At 48.2% G+C, this 14907-nt stretch overlaps 1 protein-coding gene across 1 annotated transcript in view; it reads left to right on the top strand.

Moving 5' to 3' along the window:
- The window catches only part of nrxn3b (neurexin 3b), a gene marked incomplete at both ends in the record, with an annotated part of 235846 nt that overhangs the window by 192177 nt on the left and 28762 nt on the right, over positions 1 to 14907 (top strand). The window contains one exon of the mRNA XM_080831883.1: positions 8068 to 8239. Coding sequence (XP_080688009.1) covers positions 8068 to 8239 — 172 coding nt within the window. The remainder of the gene's footprint in view (positions 1 to 8067; positions 8240 to 14907) is intronic.

Genomic DNA, 14907 nt, shown 5'->3' with positions numbered 1-14907 from the left:
GCTATGTAGCATGTAATCCCATCTTGCTTTGCTGAGCACCAGCTAGCTTAGCCGTCTGCGCTAGTACCCCTTATTTTCAAACCGATTTAATCCAGCATTCCCTGACCACTGCACCGTAGGCCCCCCCACTTGCAAAGGCTGGCTAGGGCCCTTTCTACGTGTAAGCCATTACCTGCTGAGAGAGGGCCAGCCAAGCCACCTGCCCTTTTTTTTTTCAAACAGACACAATTTCTACAGCCAGTAGAAAGTGGATTCAGCTCAAACCTCTCAATTGCCCTGTTCCTTTTTGCAAACTGTCCATGAATGGATAATCGTAAACTTTTGCAACGACGGATCACAGGTTTTTAATCCTGCATGACGGCGTGCTCCCTACGGTGCAAAAACCAAGCCCGGTGTATCTCTATTTACGCTTGGTGAGAGGTAATCTCTCCTGTCAGGCTAGCGGTGATTCACACTCCATGGAATAATACCTGCAGCCTCCATGCATCAGGGCTTTTTTAGGTGTAATCCCAGCCCATGCTGCCTTGGATTTCACACTGGATCACTTCTCTGTCATTCTCAAAACACCACACCACAACACCACACATGCAAACACACACACAAACACACACACACACACACACACACACACACACACACACACACACACACACAGACACACACACTGACACACACACTGACACACACACTGACACACACACACACACACACACACACACACACACACACACACACACACACACACTGATGCACAAACACTGCCTCTGCTGAGCTGCCATCGTTTATCCCGCCTGCCCAGTACGGATCAGAGCAGGCCAGCCAGCAGTCTGTGTTTGCAGTCTCTGATGCATGGCAAGTAGAATGGTGTCTGTCCAGAGAATGAGGTGAGGGGAATAAAGGCCTCCATCACCCCATTGATGCCTCCTCTGATGTCTCTCTAAGCTCACGCTGCCCATTCTTCAAACGCCCTTACGCCGCACTGCCGGATTTAGCCACTCACCTGGCACGGTGGTGCTTCTCTCTGGCCACTAAGGCTTAGCCGCTTTTGTCGAGTTTGTAGTCATTTATTTTTTTCCTTTAGGCTGGCAGAGAGCTAGGTTTCTGTGTGTGTGTGTGTGTGTGTGTGTGTGTTTCTTTCTCAATCGCTCTTTCTCTCTCGTTCTCTCTCCTGTACAAGCCGAGGACTGCAAAGGGCACCATTGTTTGTCGCATTCCTGCATTGCTTTCTTTTTTCGTAGGTGGGGGGGGGGGGGGGGGCTGAAACAGTGGATGAGCAGATGGGTCGGTGCCTCTTCCTGGGTGTGTGTGAGAATCCACATGGCTCTTGATGTTCAAAGCGGAGTACATCCGAGCGCCACTTGGCTCCATTTGTGAAGGACTGGAGATGGAGAGTTGGTGGTGAAGTTAATTACTTTGAAGGACCATTGTGGTATCTAGCTCAAGCTCTGGTCTCCTATGGTTGTTTATGTGCCAGCTCATGCTGTCATGCACTAGTGTGCAACCTTCCAATGATCACAGAGGTAAATGTCGAGCGTCTGCCCTGAAATGTAACCCAAACACATTTTCTCTCCCCATCAACAAAGGGAGTTGTGCTTCTGCGCTATTCTGAAACAAAAGGAATCGTAGTAGGGCAGGGGGAAAAAAATTAAAATTTCAAACGGAGATGTGAAATATCATGTACCCTTGCTTGGAGCTATACGTTCCTCATCAATGTTCCTTGAAGGCTCATTTTGTGTGACAAGCCATTCCTCTTACATAACCTTAGCTCGTCTTTTTTTTTTCTGGGAGCATGAAAGGGAAGGTCATCCATGAAGTTATGGTTTTTCAGCTTACATCGTTTCAGCCATCATTTCAATGCCTTTGTTCTGGAAACGCAAAGGACTCCTAGCTCTCCCTTCCTCGTTCAAATTTGTTCCAAGTTTCTTCATTTATACTGAGTAGCACAGGACATTGGACTTAATAGAAAAGGGGACACTGTTTTGGGTGTAGAAACATTGCTCTTTTTGCTTTTTAAATGCTTTATGTGAATTGTTTCTCTTCATTAAGACATAGAGAAGGGGACGTGGCCTGGTTGATTAATACAGCACATTTTAAAACCTGCACTCTGAAATTGCTCGAATTCACCAGCACATTAAATTAAATATCTGCCAAACAGATTCCAATTTGATTACCAAGCTGTTTCAATTTCATTAGGCGAGTCGCTAATGGACTTTCACAGCACTGGATTCCACTGAGTGCATATCCCATTTGGCTTTTTCCTTCTTTCTTTCTTTCTTTCTATTTTTTTCTTCTTTGCTTTTTTAATGACCCAGACCAGCCCCATGTGGAAGCCCAGTGGATGTGGTGGGTTCACCATAGACATGATGGATTGGAGTGACAAGTTAAATCCTTGCCGCAATTTTTTTGTTAATCAGACTTTATCAGCACACTTTGCGTATTCATGTTTAATGAACCGACCTCACTGGTCATTTATGGCAACGCTGTTTGGCCTACCTATGCAATTATGAGAAACTGGTGTCTCATTTTTTCCGTCCATGTCCGTATGTTATTTCCTTTTTTTGACACGATGCTGGTATCTGCTTTGTGCCAGTTCAAACCCAATTACAGCAGTCAGAAACAACAGCTCTATCAGCAGAGCCAAGCACGCTACAGAACAAGTCATTACTGGGGCTGGATTGCTATGGTTTTGTGGTGGTGCAGGGATTCCAAATTATGCTGTCTGAAATCAGGACCGCAGTCCTCCCCCGGTGCACAGGAAAGGCAATTTAACGGGACACTACGAACCCGGGCATTCATCACAGCTTAGCATTGTTATATTGCATGTTTGTGGAGATAACCAGCTCCTTGTTGTTTAACTCTTTATCATTCCAGAGTGAAGCAAATTATTCTGTCAAAAAAAAAAGAAGAAAAAAAGAAAACACTAAAACTAAATGTCGGATGCCTTTTGTGATTTGTGGTCATGTAAAATTCATGCTTCCATCAATGGACCCTTATATAAGCACTGTATATAATTTGATTATTTTTTTTATTTCTTGTTATGTTTGTGTGTGTGAGTGTGTAGTGAGCGTTTGTGTGTGGGCAAGCTCGAACTGACTTCAAAGGGCCGATGGAAGCGAGTCAGGTTGCTTATTAGTTGAGGGCTAGCTCACCAGGGGCAGAGGTGCCTTGAATGAAATCAATGGCATAAACAAAGCACTGTGATGTGTTTGACAATGAACATCCTCTTCTACTGTGTGGTGGGAGAGGGGGAGGAAGGGAAGATGTAAGCTAAGCTCTCATTGGACGCTGGGGATGTGATACCACTACTGATAAATTGTCTTCACAAAAAACCCCAACTCCCCTTGTCAAAGTCTATGGAAATCGGTTTGAACGTGAGCGGACAAGAGGAAATGGCGGATAAATAATTGATCGGGCGTGACCCGGCGCGATCACAAGGAGGATCAGAGTGCCGCTGTGGCGGTTGACATTGAGCAGAGCGTGGGAGACTAAGCCATTACTTTCCGTTGTGCCGCATACACCTGAATTTAATATGCACCAATTCCCTCTTTGTGTGTGTGTGTGTGTTTGTGTGTATGTGTGTGTGAGAGAGAGAGAGACGGAGGGAGAGAGAGAGTGTGTGAGCGAGTCATAGAGGGTTAGAGGCTAACATTGACAGGCAGACCTGAACATTAACAAACTCAGTAATGGACTTCAATTATCTAGCATTAGGTAAAGGGCCATTTGGTTCTTGTCTTAATAGCACACCTACTCTCTGGGAAGGAAGATGTCCTGGAGACTGTGTATGGTGAGGGGTGTGTGGTGTGGTGAGGGGTGTGTGGTGTGTGGTGTGGTGAGGGGTGTGTGGTGTAACTCACCGTTCAGCATAAGCCTTGAGGGACATGGTTTGGTGCGTCGGCTGGGTTAATGTTATGAGCCTAGCATTTGTGTTCACTTGAGGATGCATTCCATAGTCGAGCCTTTTTGATTATGTATTGCATTTTATGAGGCTGATATATTGTCTCTTGTGATACATTTACTAGTTACTTTGAAATTGCAGTATAGTGGTCCCGTGGTGTATGAGGTGGTAGATAAGCTAGAATGATGAAGGTTTATGGGGGGAAAAAACTCCAGTTCATGATGCCCCTCTTGTGAAGGCTTGCCTTGTTATTGTGTAATTGGATAAATCAAAACAACTCCCAGTGAGAAGGACTTTTCACAAACAATTAATCCTATCCTCAATCGCGATGGTTTTTGACAACACTCGTGTGTCGCATTTACCTGAACTCAGCACGCTAATGCTTACATACGTACGAGACATATTTGTATTGTTACGCAAGCCTGACACACACACACACACGGACACACAGGAACACACATATATTCAAGCACACACACACACACGGACACACAGGAACACACATACACAAGCACACACATACACAAGCACACAACCTGTGTAATTGTGGCAGACCGGAGCATGGCAGGCTTTTTAGAAAGCAGTGCTTATTTCCCTGGTATTTGGAGTGCATATTCGTTCCAACAGACACATGAAGGTGCCCCCCCCCCTGCCCCCCCTTCTCATTCCGCGCCTGCTGTTTTATTAATGCTGGAATTATAGGTGAGCAGAGGGCCGATGGCAGAGCAATCGCTTCTCCTAATGATAGGAACCCTGCGGTCTACAAAGAGCTACAAATGTTCCTGCCATTCGCCAAGTATCAGCCTCACTTATGGCCCCAATAGATTGGATGGTGTTGGAGGCGTCGCGTTCTAGTCGTTACATGGCGTGTGGGTGGTGGTGTTGATGGGGGGGGGGGGTTGGGGGCTGATGGCGCTATTGTTCATCTTTCCAGTCGATTCCGCCTCCATGGCGTTGCCTGGATGCCCCATTCATGAGCCCCCCATCAGGGAACTAAATTTAGATATGGAGTCAGAGGCTATGTAATCTATACAAGCATAATGTGGCGATGCGATACGGGATCCGCTGGCTGAGAGGGGACTTCGCAGTCATTTGGTGTCAACCTCTGAAGCTATTTTCGCCCCACCGTATCGGAGTCCTAGTGGATTTGTGGTGTGTGTAGGATATGATACCTCTCTCCTGATGGCCCCGTGAGGATGTATTCACTTTCAGACGCGTATCTGATGAGTGGAATCATGTTCCCTTTCTTTTTGTTCTTCCTTGCTTGACAGATCAATTGTTTAAAGGCGTTCGCTTCCGTCCTGATCAGATACATAGATAACCGTCTCCATCCAGCAAGTAAGAGGCTGGCTTTACCTCAGCCCCTCATCTTGGAGCTCTATAAGGTTCGTCCAGGGACCTGTCAAACCACCCTTTTGTCTCATGTCTGGGGTGTGTTGTATTGTATGTGCGATTGGGTGCGTATGGTGATGGGGCTGGTTTGACAAGTGGTCTTCCCTGTGATGTTTCTGCCTTGTGCTAGGGCTTGTGGGAAGGCCAGGGGCCCTGTGAGTGATTTGTTGCCTGGGGCTGTCTTTGTGTTGGAGGCATTGATCGGGTCAGGATTGAATCGCCGAGCTTATTACTGGTGTCAGGGAGCGCATCATGTGGGGAACAATGGAACCCTCCTGCAGGCTTAGACTCTTCGCAGCGCTGAAACTCAAATTACTTTTTATCACAGTTCCATAACCCTCCCTCGCCACCATCACCACCCACACACACACACACACACACACATCCACACACACACACACACACACACCACACACACACACACACACACACACACACACACACACACACACATCCACACACACACATCCACACACACACACACACACACACACACACCAACATCACAACCCGCCCCCCTTCACACCCAAACTCCTACCCTTCTCTCGGCAGGGAAGCACCGCCAACCAAACGCTCCCATTTCCATATCTTTTAAAGAAATACTCAACAATAAACTGGTGCATGTGCGCCCTGCTGTGCAACACTGTGTACTACACAGGGTCTTAGTTTTTTTTCTGCTAGGGACCTACAAATAGCAACTTACTAGTTCCTCGTCATATCTGGGTAATATCATGCTTTCTGACGTGTATTGACAACAAAATAATGTGGCGTGTCATGAAAGATGTGACCGTTGTTTTTCTCGTGTGACGGGTTATTAAAAAAAATAAAAGCAGCGTTCGCTGGTGACTTTGAATATTCTGATCTCACAGGTTTTTTCGTACTGGCGAAGACAATGAAGTGCTAGCGTGCCTCGTGGCCCCTGGACCAATGAAGTGTAATTGGAAATGCCAATCACCTCTGCAGCAGTGACAGCGCTAAGATGGATGCCTAGAGAGTGAGAGAGAGAGAGAGAGAGAGAGAGAGAGAGGGATGGAAGGAGAGAAATAAAGCAGACATAGGGAGGAGTGATGGGTGATGAAAGGGTGGAAGAATCTAGACAAATAAAAAAGAGAAAGTAGATATAGAGAGAACATGGCACACCGGGATAGATAGAAACAGAAAGAAAGAAAAAGATAAAGGGGGAAGATAGACAGTCACAGACAAAGCCCAAGAAAGGGGGATGTTTATAAACCCTGAGGAGCTGTCCTTGGCTACAGGAAGGTTCCAGCAATTCCCAAAGGCGCTGCACTACACGGACCGACAGCAGTCTGTTATCATCGCCTTTCTATCTCTTCGGTGGGGAGCATCTGCACATACTATTGGCAATTACTATAGTAGGAGGAGGAGGAGGAGGAGGAGGAGGAGGAGGGGGTGGAGGAGGAGGAGGAGGAGGAGGAGAGGAGGGTGGGGGTGGAGGAGGAGGGGAGGTGGAGGAGGAGGAGGAGGAGGAGGAGGGGGGAAGGTACCCTCAGTGTCCCTCCATGGGGACGAGTGGAACTCCCAGTGCTATCATGGTTCATTGTGACCGTAATCAGACAGGGTTTACTGGCTCCACAGATCAGAGAGGAGCTCTGCTGGGTCCCTTCTCTAAGGCTGTATAGGTGCAGTGTTTTCTTCATATGTTTGCTGTATTCCCATTTGGTTACTATCTTCCATCTTTCTTGTGTCCTTTTTTGTCTTATTTTATTGTATATTACCAATAGAGGTCTGTACAGCAAACTGTAAATGTGTTTCCCTTCTGTTGGATTTGGCTGTATATGGGTCGTGATTAAAGAGCAACAGAATTGTTTACAGGTGTGTGTGATGTTTCACAGGGGCTGCTGCTGTCTAAAAGAGAAGGGGGGGGTACACATATGATAGGGAATGAAAGGGAAGGGAGGGGGGGGATGACAAAGGCATGGAGGAGGAGTGGATTGATTTGTGGAACATTCTAGCATAGTGAATCTGCATGCTCTTGATGACAAATTACCCCTCCACTCTATCCTTTTAAAGCAGGTAATTATACTAGCCCAGCTTCCCAGAGGGGATTAAAGCAAATGGCATGAGAGAAGGAGAGAGAGGAAAAGAATGAATCGCCCCAAATCATTGCTCACGCTTCTGTTTTGTATGTATCTATTTTTTCAAACATTTCTCTGAAATGTGTGTGTGTGTGTGTGTGTGTGTGTGTGTGTGTGTGTGTGTGTGTGTGTGTGTATTTGTGTGTGTGTGGGTGTTTCATTATCCAAGCAGAAGTTAATGCAGCATGGTCAGGACGCAGGGTATGAAATGCGTGAACACCAAGGAAGTTGGGGGTGGGGGGGGGGCCCTATCTTATTTTCTCTCTCCCCCTGTCTTGCACTAATACCCTTTAATGGCTCTGAATTAAACATAGATGGAATCGACCACGCATCTGTCCACGCGCTCACCATTGCTCCTCTCCTCTCGAAAGCCTCCTTGGCCACGTTACATCAGTGCCCTACATTTCTTTATATGCTGCCCGTGTATTTTTATGGAATGACATTGAATAATTCAACGCGGACCCATCTCCGGCTCTTCCTGGATGGCCTTCCTTTGAAACCTGTGAAGAAGTGTGGAAAAGAAATGTGTGGGAAGTACAGCAATGGTCAATTAGAAATGTTTAGGGAATTGGAAAAAAGTTCCTGACTGCCAATGTAGCTGGTATTAAATGGAGTTTGTGTGCGTGTGAGTGCGGATGTGTGTGTTTTAAGTAACACATTCTTTTTTTTTGTACCCTGTTTCAGGAGGATGGCAAGGTGGGCGTCACGTTCAACATCGGCACCGTGGACATCAGCGTGAAGGAGCCGTCCGCCACGGTGAACGACGGGAAGTACCATCTGGTGCGCTTCACCAGGAATGGAGGCAACGCCACACTGCAGGTGGACAACTGGCCGATCAACGAGCACTTCCCATCAGGTAGAGAGAGACACGGTGTGTGGCGCCCGGGTCTGTGGGTGTGATGTTCCAAAAGAGCGCCTCTCTCACTTGATATCGTGTGCTCAGAGTTGGTGTGGTGGTCAGGGAACGTAGCCTGAGTTGTGCGTTCGTTTCCACATCGCGTTATTAGCGTTATTATCTCCCCCTGGCCAATAACGGACCATCTGTACATTCTGAAGGCCTCCTTGTTTGCAGAAGAAGAAACAGATGTTATCATTATACCATCCTTCCTTTTCTTCCCTCTGTCTCTCTCGGTGCTATAGAAATAGGGCTACCAAGACACATAAAAATATGGTTTCTTAACCCATTCAGGATGAGTTTCCTCCTTATATCTCTTTGCCTGTCAAGGTCAAATGTGTACAATGGTCACAAGTGAACATAAAGTAAGAAGATGTTGAAAGTAAGCTCCAGTTAATGTAAAGAATTGTGTCACATGCTGGCGTTTTAACTGTTCCCTGCGCACGTGTGAAGTCGTCCAATCGAGACAGGACACCTGGCTGGTTCGTGTGAAAGCAGGCCAGGGCGGTGCCTTTGTCTGTGCCGTTTGGGCTGGGACATCTGTCCACCTTTTTTTAGGGCACCGTGAAGGGTACCTGAGGGTACGCCTAACTCTCGTCCTGGCTCAAGCGCTCTGAGCTGACGGAGGGCAACCTGCCCAGGGACACGGGAGCACCAGCCCACCTGTCTGCTCACCCTCCCCTCACCCTCCCCTCCCCTCCCATCCATATCTCTCTCTCTCTCTCTCTCTCTCTTCCTCTCTCTCTCTCTGTCCCTCTCTCCCTCTCTCCCTTCCAGCTCAGCTGGGACTAGGTAAGTGCCAAAGGCTGCATACAAATGGCTTCATCAAGTCTGGACTGACTTCCGTTTGGAAGCAAAGACCAGTCCCTTTATCTGGAACTTCGGCCTGTTCAGCTAAACCCACCACCCCCTCGCCTGCCTATCCAGTCAAGGCGGTAGGGGGGGGGGGAATAAAAAGGGGAAAAATAGACAAACGAGAAATGTATCCTCCAGTGCGCTTCACACCCAATTAATTTAGGTTGGCTGTCCTCCCCTTTGATGTCTGTGTTCGGCTTCCTCCCCTCTGTGGAGCGTCTGACCCCTGCACTTCTCCTTCAATTAGAGGCTGCCAGGAGAGCCTCTCGTCTGCCTCTTACTCACTCTCTTCCACTGGGCAAGACACTCTGGCAGCTTGACTCAAAATGGCTGACGTGGAGCCCCACAAGAGACAGGTGTGGAGAGCAATTCTGGAGCCTCTCATGACGCTGAAGGAGCATTCCAGGCTCGCGAGTGGCCATGGGTCATCCACAAATCGATAGCCTCCTTAAAGGTAGAGTCTGGCTAATTCTGGTTGAAGGTTGTTGATATTTGAGCTCTTGAGCCAATCAAATTACCCCCTTCCTTCCGTGCTCCCGAAGAAACATGTGGATTGGCTGGGATAGTGTATGGCTTCATTTGTTTGACCTGAAGATAAAGACTGGTCATAGAGCATTTAGTCCAGTCTCTGACTTGTCCCCCTCACAACAACCCAGAGCTGACCCTACCTGGCCTGTGTTCTCAGCCCTGCATGGAGCAGAATTGGTTTTGAAAGAAAAGGCTCCAAGCCAAGCACTTATATTACCCTCCCCCCCCCCCCCCTCTGAGTTCACAGCAAGTTCAGTCATTGCTTTGTCTCAGAGCAGTGTTTTTTTTGTTGTTTTTTTGTGTGCAATTTGCTGTTTCATAAAATGAAGGACATTTTTAAATAGTTTGATCGATTGTTCTTAAGAACTATGCAGTCAGCATTCGTTTTTTGAATTCCCTGCGTTCTCCCTCTCCGACTTTCTGTATGGATTAGCACACAGCCACTGAATGTACTATTTTCTTCTGGACTTCACCTCAACATCAGTTGACCTGCTCACCTAAGAACACCTTCCAATCCAGTGCCTTTAAATTGCGGTTGAACCATTAACACTAAGAGGTGTAAGCATTACCTACAGCTCACAGCAGTATTCAATCCATTGATCCCTCTCTCTCCATTGCCAACCCAAATCGATGTCCAAGTGTGAAGTCACCACTATTGTTTAGAGAGGATGATTCAGTGGCCGGTAAAAGGATAGCATACTGCGAGCCCTTCGAACCAGGGGGGTGTGGGGCTTTTTCCCCATTGATTTAATTTGTGAATCGTCCCTGACATTTACGTTCTTTTTTGGTTCCATTGAAATGCCAAACGGCTCGACAGAAATTGCGTATTTGGTAATTCTCCGTTTTTTTGTTCCTGGCACCGCTGGTAATTTGTGGGCGTTCAATTGGTTGTAATTTGACAATTATTGATTTTGGGACCCCTCCTGCTCCAGGCTTTGTCATCTCTTGAGTAATTGCGGGTTAAGGCGCAGGACTCATTGATCTGAACAGCACTTGAGATTCTTAGCATCAGAGCTTGGGCTATCCACCCCAATGGACGCTCGATAAACACCCTCACAGACCACATCTTTCTCACCTTCACTCTCTGTACAGGCGCCCATGGAGTGGGGGAAAGCTGGATCTGCTAGGGCTTTGTGATTCGTCAGTCAGTGACCTGTGCAAATAGCATATGATTGCAAATAACATTCCCCAACGCTGTTTGCGTTTGTTGTGTATGCAAACTGCGCCTCTGACTTCTTTTTTTCTTCTCTACCCCTCTCTTGTTTAATCCAAGCAGACAGATATTTATTCCCCGGGAATGTTGGGCGCTTCTGTGTCTGCAGTGACAGCACTGATCGGGGTTAGTGTCAAAGATGCTCCCGTACAGCTGAACGCCTCATGAGGGGCGGGAGCCGGAGAGATGGGGAGTTTAAGAAGCCAGGAGAGGAGAGGAGAGCTGCATGTTCTTTTCAGGCCCACTCACCCGTGCTGCAATGTACCCTGCCTTATCCTTCGCTCTGTCCTTTCTCTCTCTCTCTCTCTCTCTCTCCCTCCCTCTCTTTCTTGTATCCTCCTTCCCTTCCTTTTTCTCTAACACTGTTTTTTGTTCATGCTCATTCCTCATTTTTCTCATTCCATCTTCTCTTTCTAACTATTTTCTTTCAACTCCGCTCTCATTCCCCCTCTTTCTCTCTGTTTCTCATTCCCCAAACCTTTTCACACTTCTGAAGGTCTTTACTGTGTTTGAATTGAATCCATTTGACATACTCTTCTATGTCACATGATGTGTCTGAGATTCTACGATTTACAAGGCCAAGCTTTGTGCTGTTATCCCCCCATACAAACACACACACACACACACACACACACACACACACACACACGGACACACACGGACACACACACACAAATTGTATTTCTTCAAAATTTAAGCTGTGCTATTTTAGGATAATAGTAGTCAGCATAGAAAGACCTTTCATTATCATTGGCGCTCTGTTTCTAAGTGATTATATAATTCAGTATTTGCCCATGCTCTGTCCAGCACGGCCTCTTATGCCCCCAGCTAGCATTGTCAGAGCCACTGAGCTTATTTGAAAATCCTGCATCTTAATCTCACTGATTCTATTGTCTGGGATGGGGCGGGGGGGGGGGGGGGGGGGGGCGGGGGGGGTCCAAGTTAAGCACGGCTCCGGTTTGAACGAGTACAGGCCTCCGCGGGTGTCTGTGGCCATTTGAGCCCAACCCTGGCCTGGTGTGTGTGTGTGTGTGTGTGTGTGTGTGTGTGTGTGTGTGTGTGTGTGTGTGCTGTGTGTGTGTGTGTGTTGTGTGTGTGTGTGTGGCCATTTGAGCCCAACCCTGGCCTGGTGTGTGTGTGTGTGTGTGTGTGTGTGTGTGTGTGTGTGTGTGTGTGTGTGTGTGTGTGTGTGTGTGTGTGGTGTGTGTGTGGTGGCCATTTGAGCCCAACCCTGGCCTGGTGTGTGTGTGTGTGCGTGTGTGTGTGTGTGGCCATTTGAGCCCAACCCTGGGCCAAGCCAGTGGATGCTGGGAGTTCTCCGTCAACCTGGCGCATTGGCTTTTCTTGCTGCCGCTTTGACAGCAGTGTGTGTGTGTGTGTGTGTGGAACCACACAACTGTATTCTCTCTGTAGACCTGCCAGTAGCGGGCATCGCTTTACTCAAGAATCAATCGGTATGGAGAAGCAAGCCATCCCCCCTCGGGCACTGGAAAAAAAAAGTGTGTCTCCTCCCTCAGTATCTACGGAGAACACATGTGGACACTCAGATGCTGATGAGGAATCAAGGGGAGAGAGAGGAGAATGGGGTCAGGGTGGGTTGAGGTGGGGGGATTGAGACAAAATGTCTCCCTCGACTTTATCCGGGCGGAAAATGGGGGAACAGATCACACACTGCAGAGCTGTGTCACTCTGCTATCTCCTGGTCTAATCAGTGTGCCTGGACAGGACATGTTGAGGCTGTGACCGGAACTGATAAACACTCACTCACTCACTTACTCTCTCTCCTCTCTTTCTTTCTCTTGCTCTCTCTCTCACACACACACACACACACACACATATATACACTCAGTAAACACCCAGCACCTTGACACACCCCCTTGTCAGCCAACATTATCAGCCATGACCTTGTGTGTTGCCAGCCGGGACACCAAACAAGACCCAAACAACAATAGCCACAAAAAAAAAGAATAAAATGAAAATGTGCTGATTGTTCCCAGAGAGAGCAATAAATAGCTTCGTTCCCCCAGCGGCCAAACACAATTGCCCTTATCGGAAACACCATCTCCCACGCTTACGAGTGTCTCAACATGGAGATGGAGATAAGCTTCAGAATGCCAGTGCCCTGGGCTTCATCTTCTGCCTGCCGGTGCATTCTCCATAACCATCGCCGTCACCGCCGCAGGGGGAGTGATGGATGTCCCCTGCCGCTTCTGAGATGATAGCACCGCGAGCTCGTCCAATGCAAAGGTTTCCGATTCAACCTACCACCCGAGGTGTGGATGACCTCTGAGATCTTCGGACAGGACGAGTCAGGAACGCCCGCCCCGATAGCCACTGGCTGCGCATCAGAGAGATTATTTTCAGGAGCGAAACCAAAAGCGCAAGAAGAAACGCTGTAATTTCACCCCCGTCTCGCCCTAGTGCCGGGGTGGGAGAGGGGCTGTTGCTATGCGCCGAGGTCACGCTGCGAGGGCCCTGCATGTTTATCATGACTACATCGCCTCTGCTTCCCCTGGACTCTCCGTGTGCGTTCAGCCTGCACTGACGCGCCCTCCCACTGCGTGGCTCCGACACTCTAAAGAGCGGCGTCTGACGCGGTGCCAGTGTTTGTTTGGACTATAATGGCACCATCAGAGGGCAGTTATTCAGATAGTCTTCTGGCGGACAAAATGGAGCAGATATACAAACAGCCTGACGAGTACAGGAGTGAAAAAAAAAAATAATAATATGAAGAGAAAGAAACAAGACAAGCTCGCTTGCAAAGCACTGTGTGCCTTGCCGTACAACACTGAGGGAACACGCTCAGACTTGTGTTATTCTCAGAGCTCTGTCCAGGTGAATGAGAAGAGGTGGGACCTCATTTTGTTTGTTTTCCACTACCCAAATCACTGATCTGATACCATACAGATGTCTGTTACATTCTCACAGTAATACCAAGCCCAAATCCTCTAAAACACTCCTGTGTGTGTGTATGGTCGGACCACAGTAAGTGTGCCATTCATTGGAGAGGATCAACAAGCGGTGTCTTTGGCTGCTGTCATGTCGCCTCTGTGGACTGTGCTGGAGAGAAAACAAAGCCCCCCTTGCAATGCATTACTTTCTGATTCCTCAGAGGGTTCAAACTCACATGATGCACACACGCGTGAGATTACCTCATGAAGACAGAGAGAGTGCATGAGAGATTGAAAAGTGAGAGACATTGAGTGAGTGAGAAGGAAAGTGAGAGAAAGAGTAAAAAAGGGAGAAATAGAATGTGTGTGAGAGAGAGAGACAGAGAGAGAGAGTAAATGAAAGAGAGTGTGAATGAGAGAGGGAGAGGGAACTAAATCTCATAGAGCTGGTGTTTACACCTCAGGGTGTTCCCGTCCCTGCCTCTATGTGAGTGTGTGTGTGTGTGCGTGTGTGTGCGGGCGGGTGGGTGAGCTAGCAAGGCGGCGGCCTCCATCCGTCTAGGGGATCTGTGCTGGCGGCACCCGAGTCGGCCGAGCCTGTGTGGATCAAAGGAACTCTCAGCCCTGCGAGGCTCTTATTAACCCGGGCGCCCGCGCTGCCACCCGCTGCCACCCGCCTCCCCATCCCGCTCGCCCACGCTCGCCTCGCCTCTCAGCACGCCCCTCAGCACGCCTTTCAGCACGCGCTAACCTGAACCGCTTTGAAGACCAGCTCCTTCCCCGAGTTTAAAAGGGAAAACACATATGTACTTCAAAACATATAGGTACACACACACACACACACACACACACACACACACACACACACACACATACCCCCCCCCCCCCCACACACACGCACACACACACACACACACACACACACACACACACACACACACACACACACATACACATGCTGGCATGTTCAAATGTAAGACCAATGTGTGTGTGTGTGTGTGTCGCCTGCCTGAATAGTTGTCTACTTGCTTGGTTGTGGAAGCGTGAGTGTGTTCCATGACTCAGTGGTCCATAACTTGACTGCATTTACTCTTTGCTCTTTTTAAGTCTTTCCTCATCCATTCCTCTCCGAGGGCGTGAAG

This window comes from Sprattus sprattus (genome assembly GCF_963457725.1).
Source record: "Sprattus sprattus genome assembly, chromosome: 2".
In the NCBI taxonomy this organism is placed as follows: domain Eukaryota; kingdom Metazoa; phylum Chordata; class Actinopteri; order Clupeiformes; family Clupeidae; genus Sprattus; species Sprattus sprattus.
Note: the sequence above shows the minus strand (reverse complement) of the source record. Positions and strands in the feature narration are given on the sequence as shown.